The sequence below is a fragment of the Bidens hawaiensis genome, unplaced genomic scaffold (assembly GCF_021521415.1).
Source record: "Bidens hawaiensis isolate Kalapana, Puna unplaced genomic scaffold, B.hawaiensis_p1.1 tig00015447_1, whole genome shotgun sequence".
In the NCBI taxonomy this organism is placed as follows: Eukaryota; Viridiplantae; Streptophyta; class Magnoliopsida; order Asterales; family Asteraceae; genus Bidens; species Bidens hawaiensis.
The window spans coordinates 75,125-90,613 of NW_027492379.1; the positions used below are offsets into that span (position 1 = coordinate 75,125).

The window sequence follows — 15,489 nt, forward strand, 5'->3', positions numbered from 1 at the left end:
TTTGTTTGTTCGATCTCGCTTTCTTTGGTTGCTATAATTGCTTGAAGAATTGATCACATGTTTCTCTTGATGTTACACATGTTTCTCTTTTATATTTAAAGAGCAATCTAGTCTGATTCTCACGCCGGAGGGTGGTCACAAGGAGGAACCCCCCCCTTCTCAGTGACGAGCTCACGGTGTCTGTTTTGCAGGTTATCAGAAGAACCATCTTCCAAGGGTCTAACCCCTCGTGGGAAACAGCTATCCAACCCCCGGGTTACCAGTAATCTGCCCGGGGTCCGGTTAGTGTTTCTTTATTGGCGCCATCCGTGCATAAAGCTAGATCTTTATTTTTCTCCAGTTTTTTCAAACTTTCTACAAAAGATGGTTAGAGTAATCCCGGTAACCACAACCCCAGCTACTGGGATGAATACCGGTAACACAGTTTTTACAAACACTACCCCGGTTACCCAAGCCGGGACAAGTGAAGTAAATTTTACGAACACTACCCCAGTTACTCAAGTTGGGGCAGGTGCAGTAAATGATCGACTACTGGGATCCACCGATACCCAGTTTGAGAAACGAAGACTCCCCCGCCAGACTCTCGATGAAGTTAAGGCATGGGCGGAGACACGACAAAAGGAATTCCAGGCCGAGTTGAACGAACGCTTGCGTTCCGTACAACAGGCCGACGAATTCGAATACTGGGAGGATGACTCGGAGGAATCCGACTCCGACGCGAACCCTCGCCATAGGGCAAAAGGGAAGCGTAAGGAAATGGAATCCCAACCGAAAAGGCATTTTGGACAAGCCTTCAAACCAAAAAGCACAGGTGGAAGTCCACGAGACTTCTCCAAAACGTTCAGACCAAACGTTGCAAATGCAGGAACGTCCAAGTTTGCAAGGGACATTGCAGAAGCAATCGCCCCAAAGAGTGCCAAACAAATGCCTAACATAGGCACATATGACGGTATATCTGATCCAGACGATCATTTGAACAGATTCATAGCGGGGGCAACCGTCAGCAATTGGACGGAACCCACGTGGTGCTACATGTTCCAAATGACGCTTGTTGGGGCTGCGAGAGCTTGGTTTGATCGTCTACCGGTCAACCACATCTACGACTGGGCAGACTTCCAGCAGAAGTTTAGCCAACACTTCAGCCAGCAACGGAAGTATACCGAGGAGCAATGGACAATCCTCAAATGCATACGAGAAGAAGATGAATCTCTGCCAAACTTTATCACTCGCTTCAACTCAAAGAAGCTAAGTTTGGGCAATATCAGCGAAGATCTTGTTCGCGCTGCCTTCATCCAGGGCGCGCACGACCCAGAGCTCATCCGCACCCTAACGGGTAAAGATGGCATGCCATCCACATGGGATGCCATCATGACAGCAGCAAAACGCTATGCGGAAACGGAGAAGCAACTGGGTAGAGATCTCCCACAGAGCACAAACCTCTACACTCAGAAGACGAGAGAAGACAACGTCCTCACCGCCCGACTAAATAAAAAACGGAAGCAAGGCATTTGGCAGTCAAGGGTAAACTTTGACACCTCATCCGGCTTGCAACATCGATTGGGCGGAAGGGATAATGCACAGCCGCACCGGAACTCCAGATGGACGCCACTCAGCAAAAGCGTCACTGAGATATTCGCCACTGAAGAGCTCCCGTGGCCAAAGCCTCCAATAATCCGACATCGTCACGATGCTGATCGGAGCAAATACTGTGACTTTCACAAGACTAAAGGCCACAACACTGAAGAATGCACAGACGTAAAAGACATGGTCGAAGCATTTGTCAGAGATGGGACGCTCGCGCACCTCGTGGCGCAATAAAGGCTGAGCAGGCGGGTGCGTGTAGAACCCCAGCTGGGGAAAACACGAATCAATTCCAGCTTCAATATCGAGACTACATGCTGCGTAAAGAACGAGATCCCGAACCAGGTGCGTATCTGCTCGATGGCACTCCCATCCCAACATGGAAGGGAGCTCATTTACACAGTTTGCATGTAAATCAATTCCAATTTGTAAAGAAAAGGCCAAGAGCCACTTCTAATGGAAATGATTCTCTTTAAGAACATCGAAGCTGATGATTTTACATTTATACTTTTCTGAACACTAATATGCCGGTTTTCACCGCATAATTACGTGAAGTCATTGCATGGGAAGGCGGTCCTACCCGCACGAACCTAATAATGTGAAAAAACCTTCACGCAGGTCAGTTGAAGGGGAAAGGTTCAGCACCCAAAAATGAAAGTGCCGGTCTATCCGCACGAATCATAATGAGGAAACTGAACAATAACCTATCAACAACCGCGCGTCGAACGGTTAAACTATGCAACACTGGTAACGGCATTCACATTACGTGAAGTCGTTGCGTGGGAAGGCGGTCCTACCCGCACAAACCCAATAACAGGAAAAAACCTTCACGCATGTCAGTTAAAGGGGAAGAGTTCAATTATCCCATTAAATGAAAGTGCCGGTCTATCCGCATGAATCATGAAAGGAAACTGAACACTAACCTATTGACAACCGCGCGTCGAACGGTTCAAAACAAAATTCTTAAAAGGATGAGGAAAACCTACACGCAGGTCAGATAAGGGTAAAGTTTCGCCATCCTACTAAGTGCAAGTGACGGTACTACCCGCACAATCACGAAAGAGGAAGCAAAACTTCACACCTATTATCAACCACGTTCAAAGGTTAACTTATCCTCAAAAGATGAGGAAAACCTACACGCAGGTCAGATAAGGGTAAAGTTTTGCCATCCTACTAAGTGCAAGTGACGGTTCTACCCGCACAATCACGAAAGAGGAAGCAAAACTTCACACCTATTATCAACCACGTTCAAAGGTTAACTTATCCTCAAAAGGATGAGGAAAACCTACACGCAGGTCAGATAAGGGTAAAGTTTTGCCATCTTACTAAGTGCAAGTGACGGTTCTACCCGCACAGTCACGAAAGAGGAAGCAAAACTTCACACCTATTATCAACCACGTTCAAAGGTTAACTTATCCTCAAAAAGATGAGGAAAACCTACACGCAGGTCAGATGAAGGTTAAAGTTTAGCCATCCCACTAAGTGCAAGTGACGGTTCTACCCGCACAATCACGAAAGAGGAAGCAAAACTTTAACCCATTATCAACCACGTTTAACAGGTTAACTTATTGTAAACACTTGGAAAATTGCTAATTTAAACTAAGTATGCAAGTCATAAGTTTATAAAGCAAGGAACCCAAAGAAGGAAATAACAATCTTATACGCAAAAAGATTTATATTTCACAAATTAATTATTACAAGAATGGCCGGGTAACTACCCGCCTACGAAAAGAAAAATACATCTGTACAAGACTATCCTAGCAATGGGAAGGGATCTTCAGGATCAAGCCTCAGGGCCGCCTCCACTTGGACCCGCTCCATCAGAACGGGGCGGTTCGAGGAAAGCTTTAAGGACAGCTAACCCATCATCAGCAGCAGCTACTTGGTTCACCTTCTCCACCACTGGATGCGGGAAGGCAGCATATTGATTTACTGCTTGGTCATATATGGCTTCAGTGTCAACATTGTACAAAGGGAAGTTGGAAGGCGGGAAGCCTTTCTCAACGAACCCTAGACCAAGCAGGAAGCCAGCCCGTTCCCCATCCTCGTGAGAAGCGTTGAGGGCTGCGCTCATAGCATCGTCGTAGGATGTCTCTGAGAAGACCCGATGCACAACCTACAAAGAAAATACAAGTGTCAAACACCTTTTCTATGTACAAAGGAAAGCGTGAAGACGTAAAGATAAAATACCTGAGGCAACGCTTCTCGAAGAAGCCATTCCTTGGCAATCAGGGCTTGGGTGCAGGCGCGTTCGGCTTCGCTTTTATTGAGGTTGGCAACTTGCACTTCCTTTGCAGTAGCCTCTTCAACGCCCTTAAGCTTCCGCTCGGTGTGGTCAAGCACGCCCCTCTGGTCCAGGATCTCTTGGAGCTTCTTGGCATCTTCCATGGCCAAGGCATCATGAGCACGTTGGAGAGCCTCTAGTTGGGCCTTGAGCTCCTCGTTCTCCATGCGTAAAGGCTCAGCAACGGCTTCAGCCTTGGTAGCCCTCTCAGTCGCGTTCCTCGCAGTCTCCTTAGCCAGCCGAAGCTGTTCGTTAACAGCTTGGGCAGCCTTGGAGCGGGCCTCGAGTCGCGCTTGAACTTCAACCTCGAGGGCCTTGAAAGCCTTCTCCTTCTCCGCAGCAGCTGCGGTCAATCGTTGGTTCTCCTCCCGAAGAGCACGCGCCTGAGATACGTCCTTGGCGCGAGCTGCTTTCAACTTGTCGTTTTCACGACAAAGCAGCTCGACGCGCGGCTGCATCCGGGCCTGGAGAACCCGAAGCTCATTGGTTAGCCTACCCTCCTGGTAGCTAGCCATGGCTTCCCCCAACGCACCATGAGGAGCAGCGTGGCGAGCCCAGTCCACGCACTCCACAGGGGTACGAAGGGTTGTTCCTCGGCGTATGTTCCATCGCGGAACATACACTTCATTGGAATCCGACACTGCAAAAAACAAAAAAGCAGTTAGGAAAAAGATGATAAAAAAATTAAGTGAAAAAGGGCCAAAGGAACCCTACGCACCTGTAGGGTCTATAACAGGCCGATAACCGCCGAACCCATCACCTGAACCCAAAGGAAACCCATCCAAAAGGTCAGGCAGATGGGAAGGTGGCAAGGACTGGCGAGTACTCCCATGCGTACCTGATGGGCCGGCCATCGGTGCCGGTGGCGGGGGCATGGTGGCAGCCGCCGCAGTCGCTGCCGCAGAATCCGCAGCAATCGTAACCGCCGGCTCGGTGAAGGACGCCGTAAAAATCGCACTCACGGCCGGCGATGGCGTAAACTCGGCTGGAACAGTCGGCTCAGAGTGAGCAACTGAACCAGCGGGACCAGGCGCAGGCGCCTGGGTCGACGCCTCAGGTAGGCTGACCAAGCCTACCATCATCGGCGGAGAGGTACTACTCGGTACTTCACCCTGGAATGCGTCAACATCCACGCCTGCACAAGAAGATAAGTGTTAATAATTTATGAAGTATGATAAATCTACAAAAAGAAGAATGTTTGTACTTACGGGTTTTCTTGAGCCTGAACGTACGGAGGGGCGGGGACAAGCCCGAGGGGGCTGGTCTCTTGACGCCGGTCACCGTCGTCGTCATTGGTTCTCCGGAGGTAACAGTCGTAGCCTCCGGAGCAGTGGTCTTCTCACCACCGGGGTTCCCCGCCACCTCTTCACTATCTGACTCGGTGTCAGATAGAAGCACCGGATCAGCCGTGGAGGCCATCTTCTCCTTTCCCTTCCCTCCGGCAGCCTTCTTCTTCCGCACAAGGGGAGGACCATCTGCGGATTCCTCAGAAGAAGACAGGATGTAAGGATTTCCAGCAGCGGGTACAGCATTGAGGGGTTGAGGATAGAATATCGCCTTACCTGGCCGCCGGTGGCTCAGGATCTCTTGGCCCGGCGGATAGACCTCCACAAACCTATCCGCCGTTTGCTCCAGGATGGGCAACTCATTGCCGTCCAGAGCACGAGTGCCCACCCGCACGGGACCGTCAGCTTCCCGCGGGAACAGGAGCGACTCCAAATTATTCCCCTCTGAAAGAAAAGAAACAGTTAGAAAATAAACTAACATCAGCAAGAAAGACAAGACATACCATAAGGAATAGAGTTCAAACCGTATTCGAGAAGGATAGGAAACCGAGACGCCTCCTTCCACACCCGGCTCATCCCCAGCAGCACCATCCCGGACTCTGCAAACCGGTAAACCGGAGATTGGACCCGGGATATCTTCGCGAACCATTCCGCCTCCTGGTAGCTGGAAGCGTAAAGGCTCGGAAGCGCTTGACCCTTCTTGAACTTCATGGCAATAGGGATGGCGCGGGCAGAGATGTAGAAGAACTCCCGCTTCCACGATCGGAGACTGCGCTCGGTCACGCAGATCTTCAAACCCTTAATACGGGTTGTCAGGGTGTACCACCCCTGGACGCACCTCCAAGTATAGAAGGTCATCAGGCGGTCCACTTAGGGCTCAATACCCAGAATCCGGCACACCCACTCGAAGTGCCGGACCTTGGCAATCGCCATCGGATGCACCTCGGTCAGGTGCACACCGTGCCTCTCCAGGACACGGTACACAAACTTTGTCAATGGGAACCTAAGGTTCCCATAAACAAAGAATGCAGCATATACCCCGATCTTGCCACTGGAGGCATCGTACACAGTCTGGTGGGATTCAGGAAACTCAGGCTCAAGAGACTCAAGCATGAACTTCCTGACGATGTACTGGTACTGATCGACAGGTAGAGCACACTGGCACTCGCCAGCAGTACTCCTATCGTCGGCTACAGCTTCAGCATCATGAGAAGACATTTTGCAGAAAGAAGAAAGTGATTTCGGGAAAATGCTTGCCTGAAAAGGGGAGTATTTGCCGGAAATCACTAAGAAGAAGAAGAAAGGTGAAAATGTGGATTACAAAGAGGCCTCTCCCCCTTTATATACTAATCGCAATTAATGCGGTGAATTTAATGCGGAGGAGAGAGAAATCGAGGGTGCAATGAAACTATGACACGTGGCAAAAAGCAGGCTGGCAACAGCTGTTGACAGGACGTGTGCCAGTAATTTCGTGGCCACGCGCCCGAAAAATCGCGCCCACGCGCCGTAAAAAGCGTCTGGAATGACCAAATAATGTCACGTCACCATAACTTCCTGCACGTCCTGACACAGTCAGAAGAAACTGTCGCACGACGTTTCAGAGGTTTGGACTGTTCCTATCTTTCCACCAACCTTTCGAATTTCAAAATTCAAAATTTAAAAATATTAAAAAGTAAGCGGGAAAATACCCCCTTACCTTGGCGAACAAGTAACCGTAAGACGGCTGCGGGTACAGTGTTAAGGCAAAACCCTTCACATACCTAGCACCCGCAAGGAATTGAAGCCAAGTAAACCTAGGCGAACAAGTAACCGTAAGACGGCTGCGGGTACAGTGTTAAGGCAAAACCCTTCACATACCTAGCACCCGCAGGGAATTGAAGCCAAGTAAACCTTGGCAAACAAGTAACCGTAAGACGGCTGCGGGTACAGTGTTAAGGCAAAACCCTTCACATACCTAGCACCCGCAGGGAATTGAAGCCAAGTATTCCTCGGCAACCAAGTAACTATAAGACGGGTGCGGGTATAGTGTAAAGGCAAAACCCTTCACATACCTAGCACCCGCAGGGAATTGACGCCAGGAATACCTTGGAAGTAAAGTAACCGTAAGACGAGCGCAGGTACAGTGTTAAGGCAAAACCCTTCACATACCTAGCGCTCCGCTGGGAATTGAAACCAAGAAGGATCTTCTGGGCAATGCTTGCGGAAACGGAAATAACATCCCCGCATAGCGGGAACGTCGAGAACTACGTTGTTTGAAGCTCCAGGATGGAATTGGTGGTTTAAACATAATTGATCACTATGTTCAAAACTACCAAATCCTCAGGGAGAATCCACACAAGTGGGACTCAACGCTCCTGACTCGCGAGTAGGTTACAGACCTACCCGCATCATACCCAAAGACCAAGCAGGAAACTCGGGAATTTCTGCAAGTGACAAGGACTTCCGCGGGAGGAATCCCTATGGAAAACCTTAAAAAACCCCTTTTCAAAACCCTTTGCTTAAGTCCAAAAGTTCACCTCACTTTATTAAACACGCATGAGAAGAACATTGGACTGGGGGGACTTGAAGAGGTAGGTCCCAGCAGAGCCCAGTTGGACCTGCAGGACTCACCTTAAACAGGGACGTCTGCGCAGAAACCAACAGGATCCGCAGGACGAACCATGCTCAGAGACGTGACGTCCTTACGCGCAGTACGCAAGCTGTTCCCGCAGGAAATGCCTCCCATGTTGAAGGACTCCGCCTGTTCCCGCAGCCTCGGATACAAGCCATGAGGGAAGGCCACCCGCGCAGCAAGGCTACACGCACAAGGCACTTAGCTCTCACTCAGTGTCACCTGAAGGAATGAGCGAAGCCGGGAACAATCCCGCACAAGGGCGGGAGGGGGAATACTCCCGCCCAAATAAGCCAGTCCGTACGATACAGGAAGATCTTCTGTACTGTACCTGACGAGGTATGGGAAAAAGATCTGACTAAAGATACGACAGCTTATGGACAATAGTATGGCGAGCAGCATGCTCCTACACTGTTTGTCACTGTTAGCCGCTGCCTACTCACCAACTCTTGTCATACCACGTGCGTAGCTGACAGTTGGTGGAAAATGAATAGTATACAGCAGGCCTGGTCGCTGTCAGTCGCTACCTACCCACCAACTACCAGCAGGGCACGTGCGTAGGCTACTGTTGATGAACAGGAACACTGTTGCAGCCGGCCATACCTCCTTGGAAACCTACCTTCGGCTATAAATACCCCAAATAGTATGATCATCTCAACACATTACATTATCTTATATCATCATAATATACCTGATATCTGCTCTAGCAATCTCTTAATATACTTTTATATTTAAAGAGCAATCTAGTCTGATTCTCACGCCGGAGGGTGGTCACAAGGAGGAACCCCCCCCTTCTCAGTGACGAGCTCACGGTGTCTGTTTTGCAGGTTATCAGAAGAACCATCTTCCAAGGGTCTAACCCCTCGTGGGAAACAGCTATCCAACCCCCGGGTTACCAGTAATCTGCCCGGGGTCCGGTTAGTGTTTCTTCAAGTTGCCATTGTTTTAGTTAAAAGTATTTGATATAAATTGACAAGTCTTTTAAAAGCGTTTAAGAATTATAAAAGGATAATAGTCAAAGGTGTTTCAATATGGTCATAGTCAACTAAATTCAAAACTATATTAAAAATAGTAAATTGGTAGAATTTGTATAGCCTCGTAGGTGTTTTATTGATTCTAATCGACAAAATTACATTGTTTCATCTCTATTAAAAAATTTATGATACAAAGTAAAAGGCAGGCAGCTTAAAAACCTTTACTTGAAAGAGAGAGAAAAATGATGCAAGTGATTAGCAACTCCATTACTAGCTCAAAAAACTAAAAAGCAAGTTCAACCAACATTGTGTAGTATGCAAGTAACCGCGACATATAAATTTGAATAAGTGTAGAGTTGCTTGAAACCTTTAATCTTTTAAGAGATTCTAGATATCTTATAAGTAACTGTTTACCAATCACCTAGAAATAAATAAAACCACCAAAAACGTTACTCATGATCTTACATTTTTGACCACACATCCATCACATGTTTACAATTAATTTGCAACAAGTGGTTACAGATTTTATGCAAGTGTTGTGACTGGTGAAGTAGCAATTTCTTGTTTCCCCATCACATGTTTGCCAAAACCTGACAATGGTAGATTGGTTATTGGTAGTTGCAGTAGCAAGCAACCAACTGTCACATAAAACCATCATTACACTAGCAATCACACAATGACACCTCATACCAACAAACAAAATATCTTGGTGTTAATATCTAGCCTCACTTTCAAATTACAGTCACGGATAAAAAGATATATGGCTAAGATTCATCACATTTCTCATTATTCATTACCAAAATTGAAATTCTCATAATTCATTAAGTTCTTTTAAAAATATCCCACAAAATGGGCTTTACTAACTACATGTCACTTTCTTTTTTCGTATCATAAAATAAGAAACGAAAATGGTAAATAATGAGAAGCAATAGGTTTACAAGTCGCGATTTATGATCACATTGATGGACATAGTGTTCTTATCCGCAGTCCAAAAGCAAACAAACTAATATATCTTGACAAATTCATGATCATCAAAATAAAACTAACAATAGATGCGAGTTCAAGACATGTCAAATTTAATCATTTGTTACACATAAAAGGAAGAAGTACATATGTTTTTCAAGCACTTGACCACAAACTTCATGAGTTGTTCTTCAAGCTACAACATTCGTAGTGAATTGAAAACTTACACTTGTGACACTTAAATATCATATCATACTGCAAATTATTAGGACACATACTACATTGGCCATCACTCTCAATCCCTTGAACAAACGAGAGCGGGTGCAGGTGATCGTGAATCTTATGAATGCTCCCAAACTTGATATTTATATATTGGTAAATGTTCCTAAAAGAGAGGGAATATGTTTCTGTTTCACAGCAAAGTATTAAAGGAGCACAAGTGGAATGCACCGATTGAGCACACTCATCACAATGATAGAAGCCACGATGAGGATTTAATTCATACTTACAAATTTCACAAAAGTATTCACTCTTGTGGTTTTCAATTGGGAGGTAGCTCAACTTCATGGGGTGTTTATCATAACTGTGTTTAATTGTCTCAGGCAACAACAAAGCACACTCAGGATGTATATACACATCACAAAGGTGGCAACGAAAAGCCAACTCGAGTGAAGAAAAAAAACCTCTTCCACACATAGTACATCCACTTCCACGAGGGATACCCTTAACTCTTAAAAGAAGATGGTTTGGGTGTGATTTATATGTGATTTTTTCAGGTATAAACCCACAAGTGACATCAACATAGTAGTCACATTTGACACAACCATAAGCATATCCATTGCATGGTAGCCAACAAACATAACAATTAAATATGTTGAAAGGCACACCTCGGACTTCTGACATTAGAACGAGAGGATGTTGTGTGTGACCTGGATGGTTGACTACTTCAGTTGGTAATCGAGTACACCACTCATGAAGAGCAAAGTTGCAGCTCTCATCTTCATCAGCCCCACACTTGTAGTATGGCATCTCCATGATTGGTCTCACACATGCATTGCATAATAGTTCTATCTTTTTCATTGGGTTATGACACAATGAGGAGCTTGCACCATCTATGCATTTTGTGTTAACTAAAATTAGCTCATGATGATGGCTCCTATACTGTAGACTTACCTTGTCAATTTCTTTAAAACATAATTGTCTAGGCATGCTATAAGTTTGATCAGGAAATGGTAGATGGAAAAGATCAGGATAGTCGGCATCGTTAAAATTTTTAAGCGTTTAAAAATTAAAAACACAGTAACTCAATTGTTGGAAAGTAACTAAATGGAAGAAATCATATACATAAAGATTTACTTACCTTGATGCAACTTGGACATGAATGGCTCTCTTCTTGATGTTGCACAATCTAGATGGGCATAGTAAATACACTTCTCACATTTGTAAATCCAAAGATGCTCACTCGAAAAAAAATTACCATTGCATACTCTACATCTAGGGAAGGAATAAGAAAGGACGAGTAAATGTGTGTGGTGGAAAATGTCATTTGTAGTTTGTTGAACTAACAGACTTTTTGGTAGGAGAGCACAATTGGTTTGTACGGCGAAGTTATGACATGTGATACATTGAAAAAATGTCCCTTCATGTCGTTTCCCACAAGCATTACAAGGACATAAAATAGGATTGTTGATGAGGAGCACTAGTGGGTGTGGGTGGCTAGGGTGATGGAATGGAACCTCTTTTTATCAAGTTCCACAGCACATCTAATATCAATGTGGAAATAACATTGATCAAAACATGTATAACTTACTTCGTTAGGCCCGTGCATGCTTAGACAATAAGAGCATGTCCAAGAATATACAATCTGTGTGAGGGTAAGAGGATGTGGATCCGATGTGTGTTTTAGCGTTGTTGGGAGCTCCGCACAGAAATTATGAAGAGAGTAATCACATGTATCACTTATACAATTATAGTAGTACATGTAGTAACCATGGATTTGCAGGTCGCACCGCTTACATGGGCATACGAACTCATCTCGTACAACGATGTCCCCCTCCTCGATCTCATCGAATTCTTCCTCATCTTCATCTTTCACCTGCAAATCAATGAGCTTCAACGGATGCTCGTGTTCAAGTACCTTCATCATAGTTATTTTTGTTTCTCTTTCGTATAGAATGTATGTTACTTATAACAAGGAAAAGCACAAATGTGATATTCTTTTCATGAAATCAATTGTATCTACTTTATTCTTTTGTACATTATTTTCCCTGAAATCATAAATCAGTATTAAAAGCCAATTATACAAGTAATGTATCTTTTCTTTATTTAAGTCAATATATTATTTTCTTATAGAAAAGAAAACGATGTAGCACTTACAAGCAATCTAATTATTGATTGAATATCATTAAGTTACAACATGGGGAAAGAATGTTGTGAAAATTAAATCAACCAGTAAGATCACTTAACCTTAGAATAATGATTTAAAATGCTTATAAAAGGAATTCACAAAAGTATGCTCCAAGTAGGCTTTTAAACGTTAACCTTAATGGAAAGAAATAAGGTTAGCCACTCCATTACTTGCTAAAAATAGTCTTAAGTTCAACCAAAATTGCGTACTACGCAAGTAACCGCGACATATAAGTTTGAACCAAGTGTAGAGTCGCTTGAACCCTTTATAATCTTTTAATAGATTCTAGATATCTTATATGTAACTATATACCCAAAAACCAAACATCAACCTTACACATGATTCATGAACTTACCTTTTAAACCACACATTCATGATTCATCACATGTTTTCAATTTGCAATAAGTGGTTACAAATTTTTTGCAAGTGTGTGATTGGTGAAGTAGCAATTTCTTGTTTCCCCATCACATGTTTGCCAAAAGCTGACAATGGTAGTTGTGCCAAGTGCCACATAAAACCATCATTAAACTCACCACTCAATCACACAATGACACCTCACACCAGCAAACAAAGATCTTGGTGTAAACATCTGGCCTCACTTTCAAATTACAGCCACAGATAAACTCAAAAACATATATATGGCCAATTTTCATCCCCAAAACTAAATTCTCATAAATCATAATTCATCAAGTTTAAAAAAATATCCCACAAAATGGGCTTTTCTAACTACATGTCACTTTCTTTTGCCTAACTTAATATAAGAAACAAAATGATAAATCGTAAGTAGAAATCGGTTTACAAGTTGCAATCGTTTATGAATCATAAGCATACATATCCAACCCTCTCGTTCGGCCAGGTGCACCTCCTTTCATGGAAGATAAATCAACAACCCTGCAAGAAACATTTATGTGAATAAACCTCATGAATCAAACTTCAAAACATGACTTTGATGCATGGAATATGAATGATGCAAATGCTTACATTTGTTCAGCAGCCCCTTGGTTTATGAGGATCTTTTCATTGACTTTGGATAATGAGAAGTCAACAGGCAAATCAAACACCTTGCTAGCTGTATTCGACAAAGTTGCACCCCATAAGAATTAAACTTGCAAAATGATATATAGTCAAATGTGTAACTTCAAATTTCTATACACATACTTATAGGGTTCATGCTTTCACTAATGCCCAAGATATTCTACAGCAAAATTATAACAGTTTGTCAGATAAACTCATAATAAAAGAAAAGTGCAAATGTTATATTCACCTTGAGTTGTTCATAACAAGCTTCAAGATCATTGTTCACCAAAATATGATCAAAAAGGCCTGAAGACTTTCCTTGTTCAAGTTCAGCCTTCGCGTTTCTAAGTCTTTTCTGGATCTGTTCTTCGGTTTCAGTCCCTCTATTGACCATATCAAAAGTCAAAACTTGTTTTAGTAACATGATTTAAGATAAAGTTTAAACCTTGCACGAAGGCGCTTCTCAAGCTCCTCAAATGAAGGCGGGCAAACGAAAATGAAAGTAGCTTCAAGTGAACTCGCCCTCACGGATCTTGCTCCTTGAACATCAATATCAAGAATGCATCTCTACACAAAGCCCGTCTCCAAATTTCAATAATTATTCATAAAGTATCGACCTTTCCATCTATATTTAACTTAGAACATCAAAAATAAGTAAAAAAAAATGCATAATAAAGACCTTTCCCGCATCAGCAACCACATTAACAGCTTCTACGCTAGTACCATAAAGATTTCCATGAACATCAGCATGTTCTAGAAACTTCCCGGATCTAATATCTTCCTCCATAACATCGCGTTTGGTAAAATGATAGTGGACCCCGTTTTGCTCCTTCTCTCTTGGAGCACGAGTCGTGTGGCTAACCGAGAACCCAAACATTAATGGGAATTCTTTCATTAGCATGCTAATTAGGGTACCCTTACCGACTCCAGACGGGCCACTAATCACTACGGGATGATCAGAATTACCAATAACTCCCTTACTCCAACCGACAACTTCTGTTTCAAGTTTCTTTTTCTGGTCCCGAATGAATTGTGTGTCCACCTAATAATATGTAACGAACATTCATTTCAAGATCAATATCAGAAAAACGTGAAAACTACATAACGGTTGAAATTTTTTTGGATTATAAGAAACACCCACCTCAAGAAACCACACGGATTCATTAGATTTGGAATTGTGTTTGATGATCAAGATTCTATCTTTATTCAAAAGCACACTCGAGTGGCCCTTAAATGGTTCTGGTTTTGTTCCTAGAACGGTTGGTATCACCCTGTAAGTGACAAAAGCATGATTTAATGACGTGTAATCGCCAAGTTAAAACAAAGCAAAGCTTAAATAAAACGATTCAGAAACACACCATTCACCAGTTAACTTGTTGAGAATACGAACTCCACTCGATGTCAGATCATCAGTCCCACAAATTACATACTAAAAACATAAAAAAAATAGTTAAAAACGAGATAACAAGATTTCAAGAAAGTTGAAATGAATCGAATCGGTTCAGCATCACACCGTTTTGTTCCCGACAGTAACTGCTGTTTCGAAGTCATTAAGTTCAACAAAGAAAGCTGGAGCTTTTCCCTGATATCCAAAACAACCCAAAAAATGATTAAAATCTTTGAAACATTGTCAACGTGGGTTTTATCAAAACACTGTAATAAAGATCTAACTCACCATTAAAACAATTTCTTGAACAGAGAAAAGATGCAACCTGATGATAATATAAACTATCAGAAATCAATAGAATTAAACAAAAATAGCATACCCATTTCAAAATCTTTCAAGAAAGCATATAAAAATGTAATCTTTTTTTTTTGTTTGGAAAATTGATCACTGTGCAAATTATAATAGATAACACAAAAAACACAGAATTCAGCTAACCGTAATTGCAATGAACCCGAGAGGGTAATTTAGAAGAATACAAAAACAACCCAGAAAACAATTACTCTGTTTAATAAGAAACCATATATAATAAGAAAATTACTTACCTGAAACAAAGCAATATTAATGGAGATAAACAGAATATGAAGAGGGGAAATGGATGAATAAAGGGGCTTGGGTTTAATAAAAGATTTGGTTAGGGTTAAAAAAGTGAATAAATACGGCGGACGAAACGAGTGATGATGATGATGATGCAATAAGAGAAGAAGGTCGACAGCTTGTGCGTGTATGTTAATGTAATGTGGTGGGGTTGAATGAAGGTGGCGGTGGCTGTGGCTCTGTGTATGTATGTGGTCGCATTCGAGTAATAATAATTCAAGAAACTTGCATACTTTGAATTGAATGCCTACGCTTTCCTTTCATTTTCTTTCTTTTACCCTTTTTTTTAAGGTATGAAAAGGATGTCTTTGATTTTTTTTTCTCT

General features: G+C 43.1%; 1 protein-coding gene across 1 annotated transcript; it reads right to left on the reverse strand.

Moving 5' to 3' along the window:
• Positions 1 to 12,751: 12,751 nt before the first annotated feature.
• LOC143549189 (guanylate kinase 2-like) lies at positions 12,752 to 15,172 on the reverse strand. The gene is made up of 11 exons (XM_077040154.1): positions 15,113 to 15,172; positions 14,799 to 14,835; positions 14,637 to 14,705; positions 14,482 to 14,552; positions 14,265 to 14,394; positions 13,803 to 14,165; positions 13,569 to 13,690; positions 13,371 to 13,506; positions 13,265 to 13,301; positions 13,088 to 13,175; positions 12,752 to 12,997 (listed from the first exon to the last, which is right to left on the reverse strand). Exons 2-11 carry the CDS (start codon positions 14,799 to 14,801, stop codon positions 12,919 to 12,921), a joined length of 1,098 nt encoding a protein of 365 aa, XP_076896269.1. The 5' UTR covers positions 14,802 to 14,835; positions 15,113 to 15,172; the 3' UTR covers positions 12,752 to 12,918.
• Between the last annotated feature and the right edge of the window lie 317 nt (positions 15,173 to 15,489).